The sequence below is a fragment of the Serinus canaria genome, chromosome 3 (genome assembly GCF_022539315.1).
Source record: "Serinus canaria isolate serCan28SL12 chromosome 3, serCan2020, whole genome shotgun sequence".
Taxonomy (NCBI): domain Eukaryota; kingdom Metazoa; phylum Chordata; class Aves; order Passeriformes; family Fringillidae; genus Serinus; species Serinus canaria.
The window spans coordinates 59935113-59947137 of NC_066316.1; the positions used below are offsets into that span (position 1 = coordinate 59935113).

General features: G+C 37.1%; 1 protein-coding gene across 1 annotated transcript in view; it reads right to left on the bottom strand.

Annotated features, from left to right (window-relative positions):
- Positions 1 to 12025, bottom strand: part of LAMA2 (laminin subunit alpha 2) — a 332662-nt gene that overhangs the window by 234299 nt on the left and 86338 nt on the right. The window contains exon 4 of the mRNA XM_018916714.3: positions 717 to 959. Within this exon, the coding sequence (XP_018772259.3) occupies positions 717 to 959 (243 nt within the window). The remainder of the gene's footprint in view (positions 1 to 716; positions 960 to 12025) is intronic.

Sequence of the window (12025 nt, forward strand, 5' to 3'; positions counted from 1 at the left end):
AAAAAATTGTGAAAAAAAAAATGCAGTTGGAATGTGTTACACATGGCTTTCCCTCTCATCATTTCAAGTGACTGAAAAGGCTGCATTTTTAGCTACAGGTGCTACATATGCCTTGCTCTTTTTTCAACTGCAGATTCTCATTCTCAAATCCACCACATCTTTTTCACATCCTCAATTAGAACAAATGACTGGTCCATGATTCATGTGCCTGGACTTAGAGTAAAATAGTAGAGATCTCTGAAAGAAGAAGAAATAGGCATAAACAGGGCAGAGGTTCAGCTCTTAAGGCATTAAATTAAATTCTGGCTAAAATCGTTATCATTTGACATCCTGGCTTATATACAGGGACTGAATGCATCTAAAAGAAAAGTGTTTTATGACTTCACTGAGTCTGTGATTTTTCCAAGTATTCTCTCCCCTTTGTTCAGAAGTAACATGGAAACCTATTTCAAGCACATAAAGTGGTCTGAAAGTACCAAGTGCCTAGCTGATAAACTCTTTTACTTCTTGGTTTACTTGGTAGAATGTTCTTATTAGAGTGAACAATGTCTATATTTATATAGGGCCACATAAGATGAGCTTTTAAAATCTGCAAATAGATTGTCTCCACATTTTTCAATTGTACCAAAACACTCTGTCTACTGAAGGCAGATTAGCCAATTAACCGAAGGGGTTTTCTTCTGCCGTGTTACATATGGAACACCATCTGATCTTACCTCTCCATTTTCCAGAGGGTGGATCTTGGAATAATAAGAAGTGCATATGACTTCATCATCTTTTAGGTAGGACGGGGTTCCAGGCCGGGGATGGATGTTGTAGCGTGTCAGGCACTCGCTGTCAGTGATGGCGTAGTACTGCCACGGCTGATAGTCCACGCCATCCAGCGAGCGCTCCAGTATCCAGTTCCCGGGACGAGGGGAGTTAGCTGCTTTCACAATAACATACGCGATCTGGAAAACCTGCAAAATACAAGAACTGTTAAAACACAACTAAATACACAATGAAAAATTCATTCCAATTTCTTCATAGCTGCCAAAATAAGGACAGTAAATATACTAATGCTTGACTGGTTTTCTTTCCCCTAGAAATGCAATATGGCCTTGGATTACACGGAAACTCTTAAAACTACAGAAACAAATTCTCCACTGACATTTCTGAAAAAAAAATTAGTTTCATTAGGCCAGTAGAGACTTTGAAAATAGAATTAAAAAGCACTGTAAGTTTCACATAGCTTAGTAGGTAATTGCTAAACTGCCATTTCAGCCACATGATTGCAAAGTTTGTTTTCAAGTATTTTCAGTTTGTATGAGTGGCATTGCTTCTTTATGTGTGTTTATAGACATACATTTTCCACAATGTTTAAGAGTTGCCAAACTATTACAACTCTATCTCTGTTAAAGAAAACATAGTTTTAAGCTATTGAAAGATAATCACATAATGCTGAAATCATTCTATAAAATAATCTTGTTTCAATCATTCTATAAAACATTCACCCAGCTCAGCACTGTGACCGTGAATAAGCTTTACAGGACAGAGACACATCAAATATCACTAGAAACAGAATGCAAGCAGATAATCAATGCTCATTATAGTCCATTTTACCTGCCTACTCAATTGATTTATCAAGGTTTATTTCTGTGTACACGCTTGCTGGAATGCAAACCACAAATACATTTGCAATTGCAGAATGACACACATTAGTGACACAGGTGTGGTTTGCTTTGGTTTTTAACCTGCTAACAGCCATATGCTTCAGAGATACAACTGAAGCCAAGGAAAAGAAGCAGCTATTTCTATTAGAAAAGCTGAACACATATCAAGTTAACATTTTTAAGGTGCATTGCTATAAGTCTGCACGTGATGATGCCAGAGGGTATCATGGCAGTGTTGATTTAATATTAAAGCTTTCTGTATTGGATAGTCACTGTAATGAAGCTGCAAGATTCAGACTTATTCCACAAAAATCTCTTGTGAATGCTTAGATCATCAGTAAAAATTCAGTAAAAATCACTGAAAGAATATCCAACAGTAAACAATGAAAGAAACAGTCAGAATATTTGAATTGCTGTTTATTACTGTAAATACCACCAGTATTACTGTAAAATAGAAAATGTGTTAAGTGGCAGAGTTGAGCAAGTATTCCCGAATACTTTATGATGGAGACAAAGATGTGTTTAATTCCAACTATCATTCCTGCCTTCTGTGCAGATGATGAAAGTGTGGTAAGATTCAGAGTCACTTCAGTCAGGAAAATAAATCACTAGCAGTCAAAGTTTTTCAGTGGAATAAGAAGTGAGTGAGGCTGTATTTATTTCAATATGAAGAACATGTCTGTAACTGTGTCTTCTTGGAGGATTATCTCAATATGTTTCTTCAATAGCATTAAATAAACACTCCAGAGAATGAAAAAACCTGTGTTTCATTCCATTGTTCCAACAGGAATCATACAACCACTTGTCCCCTTTCAGAAATCCCCTTTCCTCTCTCAAACTCATTTACATATATATATGCATATATATATGTATTATGTTCCCCTGTGGCCACAAACAACCATAGTTTTAACTATCCTGGATCAGTGTCACTAATACTCTTTACAATATACAGAGACAAGCAAAACATTAACAAATCTCTCCAAACTGCTCATCCCCCCAGTTAAGCTCTTAGAAATATAAGAAATACAGAATAGAGAACTCATTCCAGAGTACTTTTAAATACTTTTTTTTTTTTAATTTTACATAAGCAATTTACCTCAAGTTCTCAGAATAAGACTGTTCCTTATAGGTTGAATGGGTAACAACTGAGGTTAAACACATTGCTAGGGCTTCTGTCATGGAAGATCTGTGGTTTAGGACATAACTCACAATAAATTCATAGCCACAGGTGTGTGTATATACAGTTTCCTTTTTGGAAGACCTAAAATTTGCAACATTTTATGAAAGATTCATTGTTAGATACAACCAAAAAAAGGTGTATCTCTGCAAGCATCTTGGATGCACTGGCTCTGTGGGGCTAAGAGGAGTGATAAACATCAAATCTTTTTTCTGTTGGCCTGCTTTGAAATACTTGGCTGCATGGGAGAGGGAAACTTTCTACAGTGATTTTTCAAGTTGAAGCCCTCTTCCAATAACATTTCCTGCATATTTTGCTGAGAATGTGTTAGAAGTCCTGTTTCTTGCCTTCAGATGGTGCACTGCTTGACTGCAATTTAATATACACCTTTGGCTTTCATTATTTTTAGCATGCTCTGTAAATGAAACTGCAAAAAACCACAAAAAAAAAAAAAGCAGTAGAGAGTAAACAGCATATTGCACATCACAGTGGAATGGATGTAATTTCTCTTAATATAAATCTGACAAGGAAAAAAACTTCTTAATGTAAATAAAAGAATACACATGAAGAGCTGGTGGTTTAACTACTATTCAGCTACAGTTTTCAACCTGATTCAGACTACTACTGTCCCAGCCTCTAAGAGTTCCTTCTGTCACAGTGCTGAGCTATCTGCAACCCACTAACTTCCTGGACAGAGAGACAGAGCTGGAACTACCACTATTTTTAAAAATTGGTAGAGTGCTAATGCTAACTGCAGATAAAGGAAGATGCACCAAAAGCATCATTCATCAAAAACATGGCCTGGTTAATAGTATTCCTGATCTTTCTAAGGCTAGGCTGAAGACAGTACAGTATGTTAATCCATGCTTCTTAAAAATACCTTTTCTTTGGGGGACAGCTAGAGCTTCAGCATGACATGTGAAGATGGTTGCCCCAGCCCAGTCAGCTATACCAGGCACTACCAGCTCATCACAATGCTGAGAGGCAGAGAGCAATCATGGTGCATGCCATGTTTTACTGTGCTTTCTCAGCAAGCTGGCAATGACAACAGCAGACTCAAATTAATAGCAGCTGTATGATTATTCTCAAAGCAAATCCATGTAATGGAAGCAATGCTGACTTTCCAGTCAGCTGGAAAACTGTCCTTCTCCAGATAAAAGAGTAACTCTTCTTTTATTGTGGAGTTTTTTTAGCAAATACAAAACCAGTAAGCACTTACTGGCATGAGAAAACTAAAAAAGTCTAATGGATCATTGAGTTTTGTTGCATTTGTTTCCACAACCAAAAAAAGTGACATGGTTCAGTGTTCTGAAGCCAACCTTCCTAGTACATTGCAACACCGAGCTTCTACTCCCCCGGGGTAATCGATGGAGCAGCTTGGTTCACTTCTTCAGATAGCATCAATAAACCAACACATGTCAACTGACAGAGCAACTGCACCATCTTAGAGCACATCTGGATTTGTACAAGTCCAACAGAAAGCAACCTGGAGACCCAAGCTTGCTTATGCAAACTGGAAAATGGAGCAATACCAAGCTTCCTGGTAGCATGCAAAAGATCATTAACACAGCTGCCAAAGCACAGCTGGTGCTTTTTTCTACTTGTTCCTGCTCATGTGACCATAGCAGTATAATTATGGGAGTGGGAGGGAAATAGTCTAAATACTCCTTTAAACCTTTCCCAAATTATAGGCAACATAATCCTCAAGATGAGAAACAAAATGAGTCTTGGGCCTCATTTTCACTGGTAATTGTCTCAGCAGTGAGAACTATGAAGCACATATTGTAGGAACACTTCCATAAGTTATAGCACTGTACCTTCTTGTGAATGCCTCATAAGACACAGAAAAGTGCATCCTACTATAAAGGATAATTTGCTACACTAATATTATTCAGATAGAGCTGAAGTGAATCATTAATCTACATAGGGTTAACTACTGAAGCAGGAAATCTCATTGTGTCCAACTCCCACTTGCACTTCTATTTAAAAAATGAATCCTTCTGTTAGAAAAACTTTCATGTAAATCAGAATATCAGCAGAGAAAAAAAAAATGGTACCACACAATTCTACAGAAGTATTTGCATTTACTCAATAGAAAAATTTATTTGCCCTAATGGAGGCTTCCATCAACAATATGGTGTAAGCTCTGTATCTACTTGTTTATTATAGTTATATTATACTGCTGATTATTATTGCAGTTCAGTGTCAGGACTTAGGCAAGGACTAGTTTCCTTACAGGCTGGTATAAATACTGTCACACCATATGACTTTTACCATGACACAGATTTATTTAAGCAGTTATTTAAAAGTGCTGATAGGGGTAGAAAAAGCACTGCACAGACCCCTTGTCCCACTGTGAAAACCATCCAGAGGAGTCGAGGCTCAGAACACCCTGAGGTTAAAGGGGGTTATTAGCTTCATGGGAGTCCTCCTCATTAAGAGAAGCAGGGGAAAGTCTATGCAGAATTCAGTATGGGATGTGTAAAGAGGATTGTATAAACACATGAGACTTACAATGGAACCATTTAGGGGAAGGAATAGAGGTAGATCAAGGTGGATCAAGAAGGAACAAGTATAAGGCAGAGGGTAAAGGAGATGAAAGGAACCAGTTGACTTCAACTAGCTGGCTGATCAGCATATTAATCCTGACCTCAGTCACTGAAGTCTATCCTATTTTCTCACTAAATCCTGTTTCTAAATATCTTCTTTAGGTGTGTTCTCTCTCTTTAGTAAGCGTGTGTGAATAAGAGCTAACTTCAAGCTCAGCAAGCAGAAGAGATCTAAATACCAGCAACTGGAGTAGGGCTGTAAATCTCCAAGATTTTCAAAAGATTATCTAAGGCTAGCTACTGAAGCACTGCATGCCTTGGTTGCATCCACAGATGTATAGGCCCCTAGCAGACATTAATCCTGATCAGCTGGAAAAGAAGAGGGTGAGGCAGGCTGCGCTGTGTTTGTGTTCATGTGGGTGCTGACAGGGCACTGTGGTCTATTTATGTTGCTCTGGGCAGCCATGTGTGTGTTTCACTCTCAGGAGTATGAGCTCTGCCTTGCTACAGTCCGAATGTGAAAACAGACATAGGACTGAACTTCTAATACCCCAGGTGACCAAAAATCAGAAATCACAGACATAAACAGATTCTCAATGCAAAAGTGTTCCTCAGTCATTAACTTCTATCTTGATACTCACATATAAAAACAATTGTTATATATGCAGCACACCATGCACCTTAAATACCACATTTTCACTGTTTCTCATTGTGGATTGGCCTCTCCTAACGGTTTAAGAAACCAAACAGACCAAATTCAACTACTCATGAATTGAAGCAGAGATTGGGTCAGTTTTGAGAAACAGTTCCTTGTGTTCTCTTAGACCAATTTAGGAGGTCAGTAATATTTTAATTCATGGATACTGTTATGGATTATTGTTTGGGTTTATTATGTATGAAAGAGAGTAGACAGTTTTGATGCAAGAATTTTTATACAACTGGCTATTTAAGAACAACTAATCTCATTTTAGTCTCACATGCAACTCAGACAGAGAAAAAGCCTTCTTTAGAAATTGAATGGCTTTCCAGATTCCTCAAATGGCCATCTAGCACATATTTTTTCTATTACTGTCCTTAGAGACAGTGGCCCTGATTTCAAATATTCTGCTCGCAGTTAGAACTTCTGCAATTGAAAATGTTGGCATGGGTGGAAAAAAAATATACTTAGCAGGATTCCACTAATATCAGCTTAGAGAGCTGAACATCTCCCACCATGCCACACTTTGCCTTTAATGACAATATTGCTCCTGTACCTCTCAGCTTCTTCCAACCGAAATTCTGCTACCAGATGGGGAATTTGGGCTGAGAGAAACACAGGCTTGATGCCAACATAATTTTTTTTTCCAGTGTTGAAAGCAATTTTAGTAGGGCATCATCGGTCCAGAAAAATTGTAACTACAAAAAGTTGCAGCTACAAATGTCATGCAAATTAAGACATCCACAGCACTTCTTGGGAAAAACAGAGAAAGATTTTATCATAGCCAATCTTGAAAAGCTCTAAGGTGGGTGCCTCCAAACTAGTTATAAATTAATCTTTTCTAGTTAGGCAAAAATTCACTTTTGTACAATGCTCAGTCCCATTCAGTTAAGGCCCACAGAACATTCATTTTAAAAAATCTATAAATATACCTGAACTTAGAATAAGTCTAGGTATAAGCTTTCTCCCTTCCAAGTATGTAACTGCTGGAGAGGCAGAAGTTCTTTTAAGAACACTTTGTCCTCTGTGACAAAAACTACATTGTACTAATACTTCTCAACTTTTGTTCATGTTACAAGATGTCATTAAAAAAATAAAAAGGCAAAGTCTCTTGAAAGAATGCACATTATACAATGTCAAAATGCATATTATACAATGTCAAACTGTAAAGTACTCAAGTTGTCCAGATGTGGAATATCTGAGACACATTAAGCCAAATGGAAGGACTCAGAACCTATAAAGTTTCTGTCAATGTCAACTTTTTTCTCTGTAATTTTCTCAGTTGGTTTTCTCCATTACCAACTCTTCAGCTGTTTGTGAAAGCCCCAAAAACAACAGCTGCTTTCTCTTGACTATTTTGCTGCTCATCATTGGCCTGGTGTATACCAGAATGGAAGGCTGACATTATTAATTTTTTTCACAATACCTTCAAATAATAGCAGAAAGCAATTTTTTTTTATTTTCTAAAGTTTATCACTTCTTTCCATGGAGGAAGACTATTTTGAGAAAAGGAAAATTGATGAAAATGCCAATATCCAAACTCCTCTTCTTAAAACCCGGACAAGAGGGGAGGACAGAAATGGTTGTTCCTCTATTTTGATACTTTAAACACCAAAAAAAAATTCATTTAAAAAAATTTTTAGATCCAAGAACTGATGCCCAGCCTGGATCTATTAGCATTGAAATTACTCAGAGTGAAGCATTCTTATTTCCTTCAGAGATGTTTCCATGCAGTGTCCTCTCACGAGCTCTCACTTACTCATACCAAATCTGTACATTTTAATGTGCCTATCACAACAGAAGCACTATTTCACAACCATCATCAGCTGCAAAACTTATTTTTTCAAGTAAGCTTCTTTTTCATCATAAACTATTTAAAGACAACAGATTTCTTCAATATCAATAACAAAATCTGCTCAAGACTGAGAATCCTATGAACCCCTTACTTATCAGCATTCTCCCAGGCCCCACAATTTTCTTTAGAACCAAGACAGCTAACTGCACAAAATCAGAATACAACCCCATACACAAGTCAGAATGTATGTGTCACTGGATTCAAAGGAGAATAGCTCTCTTGCTAAAAGCCAAAATTAGCAAAGAGGAAGGTATATGTATTACAGACAGAGAATGAAAATATAAGGCATGTAACCTCAAAAAGAAAATGTATAAATTCTCAATACTGTTCAAAATCTTTGTTGCTGTGTATTATGAATTAAAGCTGAAAGGATTTGCTCACTTAGAATTCTTTCTTCCTAAGCAAAAAGCAATAAATTTATGGTCTGATTTAGTGGTGAGCATTAAAAAATGGGCAAAATAATCCTGTGGATATTTATTTTTAATATAACTCTTCACCCCAGCTAACAACACTTTGTTTGGTGGGTATTAAAATTCATCTTTCAATACAATGATGGGTTCTTAGCATTTCAGAATGCATTTGAGACATCTCTCTCCATGTACTATTGAATGACTCATGAAAAACTTTTTTAATGCTGTGGGAAAGTCAACTTGAGCATCTTCACTAACATTTGTTTGTTAGAACACCTTAAAAGCTTCACGCAGCAGCCTATTCAGGAATTATGGCTGGCATAAAGTCAGCTGGGAAGTCTCAGTCCTTAACTGGGGAAAAAGATAATTTTATTTTCCTTAGGCTTTTGTCTGAGTGACATCAATGGGGAAAACTTGATTTTGAGACAAGAAGAGAGCCCTGGGTAAAATCTATTACTTATTAGTGTGCTCATATTCTCTCCTTCCTGCAAATGGAAACCAAGGTAGAAAGATACGTAATCTAAAGTAAACTTGCTAATAGTATAAAAAACAGGTAGTTCTTAAAAATGTTTACTGTAATGTCAAAATATTTACTACCATTCTGTTTGTTGTCATGATAACAAATAATTTTTTCTGGGTGTGTTTGCTATAAATACTTACTGGTATATTTATATGCAATTTTTGCAATGTTTTTCTTTTTGAGTTTCTCAAACGCTTTTATTATAAGCTAAATTCATGTCCAATAGTCTTACTTTTAAAAAATTTTAAAATTGCATACTAATTAATAATGTAAATAATTAAAAAGTAATAATAATTTAAAAGAATATCAGAAAGGTAAATTACTCCTCTTTTCACCCTATAAATATCTGTTTAGTTTATTACCAGCAAATTTTAAAACTAAAGAACATAAGGAAGTCACTAAAATGTTAAGTTTCAAGCCTATGAAGGTACTGAAAACAAGAATAAGAAAATAATGAGTATTGCAACTAACATACCTGTCTAAAAGCTGGCTGTGGACTTTATAAAAACAGAACACCTAATTCCTTTTTCTTTTTTTTAACTGACTCAACAGTCATTTTTATGGTTTTAGTTGCATCCCTTTTGGGCTGTCACTTCAGCAGTTCATTTACCGCTTAGGTGTAACTGAGCCAGAAAACTGGCTTAGTTTTGAGAGAATTTGTTTTCTGAATTCTCAAATGTCTACATAACTTCAAAATGGAATGACTCATGAGCAAGAGGTAGTAAAAACAAATATTGAGGATGACAGCTCTATGTTGCAGGCTTGGACAGTAGCTCACAGACCAGGACCGTATCATTTAGGTTTTACAATGTTGAAGCCAACACGGAGTGTTGGCTGCCCCCTACCCCAAGCTGGCAGTAAAACCTCACACAAGCAAGCCAAATCAGAAAATTGATCTGGCAGAAACCACACCCCAAAAAACAAAACAGAACATAGTTTTCAGTACTGAGGTACATCTGGTTTCCTGCATGGCAACACAAATGCTAGTGCCAGAACAAGAAGTACAGAAACATCTCCCTTTCAGCACAGAGGGGAAGAGAGGCAATCAGGGAATTGCAGAGTGATAGTCTCAACAGACTTTCAGTTTTTCATTTTTTTCTCTTTAGATAAACATTTTTGAAGATGAACAAAACTGACTGTCATCTGTTGGAGAAAAGTCCGGGTTTGGAGTAAACTTCTTTTCTGTTAAACTACTTTCTGATTTGGGAACGAAGAGAAGCTTTAAGCCTTACCTTTACAAAAGCAGCTCTGAAAGCATTTTAAGCCCACAGTTATTAAAAGGTAAAAAAAAAGAAGGAAAATCTTAATTGAACACCTGAACAAAATGTTTGCACATATACAGAAATTTAACACATAAATACCAAACGGCACTTCATTTTACCAAACTGGCTCTTATATCCTAAGACTAAACAGGATAGTTAACTTCCTCTTCATTCCTTTAGCTGTTCTGATATTTGATATCAGAAGGTATTCAAGAGAAGGCTAGCTGTAATTTTTGTTCCCCAATGGAAAACGTATTTGATATTCAAGAGAAGAGAAAAATATAACATTAAACCAAATACTGCCCGGTGATATGCATATTCATATATGACTATGCAGCTGGTGTGTAAAGCCTATTTTAATATGGCTTTGTTTCTCAAGACGTTTTGATTCCTTAGCCACTGCCTGGTCAACTGTCCTAAGTTAAACTAAAAACCTACAGGTTTGTATTAAAAGATGTTGTCAAATAGCATCCAACTTACCTCTTATTTCACTATGGCTGTAAGATTACCTTTAGTCAATCCCTAAAGGATTAATTGAACTGGACCTTATTGTGGGGTTCAACTGTATAAACACCCAAACAGTGGATTCCACTAATTTGACACCAGGTAACAGGGAGATTGTTCCAGAATCCAAAAATCATGCAACAACCTTGAAGTGACCAAGACTCAAAGGCCTGGTTATTTCTTCTTTAATAAAAAAATTAATTAGTCAGGGCTGTAGATTTAGTTAATTCATGGGCCTCTGCCACCAGTTTGCTGTACGACATCATTTCTGTAATAAGTGTTCTGAGACTGCCTTTGGGAGGGATGGTGACTGCAGTGATTTCTACATAAAGCCAGAACATGATTTTTGAGACTCCTTCCTCCCTTCCTACAGAAGAAGGGTAGGGGACAGGATGAAAAGATAAGGTGAAAGACCTGGATGCTGTCAGAGCTTAGGGAACCTACAACTGATGAAGTACAAGTGTTTTAGAGAGAAAAAGCTACATAGCTTAATCAGCTATTCTTGCTCTTGAAGCTTATAAGGCTCTGTAGAGTGCACTTTCTTTTTCTTCCGATATGTATTCCTGGAAAGCATCACCTGGACACTGAACTGATCCTCCACAGTCTCAGCAATTAAGACATAGTCATTAAATCCAGAAATTTCTGCCAGAATTTTAACTCTGGGTCCACCTGTGTTCCACACATCTACAATAAGATATTCCAGCATAATTAAAAAAATATGAAGTGCACAGCAAAAAAGTTAAATCCACATAAATATGCTCCTGGCATAAGCATCTGAGCAGTATCAAAGATATTGCCAATGTCCTTGTTCCCTAGAGTAGTTGAGAATTTGTTAATACAAGTGTCCTGATGTGTGTAGAAATCAGAAACAGATGGGCTGACCACCTCAAAATGCCAACTGGTTTTCCTGTGAATTTGCCGATTTTCTTTAAAGATACTCTACTAATCTTCCACATCACTGTGAAATTAAGACCAATTGAGGATTTAGAAATACCATGACTACAGGGAATATGTTCTCCCTGTATATCTAAGAACTTCTGTTTTGCCATGTCCCTGCTCTGAAATCCTCAAAGAGAAGGCCTATTTTCACTCCTGCTAAATGCTGCACTCGTGGGACCTGAAGTGCCTCTGTTGCACCAGAACCGCCCAACACACTCAAGGCAGAGCAGACAGACCCTCCCCAGCCAGCAGGACTAAGAGCTGCAGAACAGCAGACAGCTTCTCCTGGTACCCAGCCCATCTGTGAACCACCCCCTTCCAAACTTGGATCTACCAAGGTAGCTCAGCCTGTTGCTCTAACCTCCATTTAAATTCATGCGAGAAACTCCCAAATAAATCTGTATTTTTGACCTCCTATGCACTTGCTGGATGAAAAGCACTGTAAAAAATAATTCTGCAT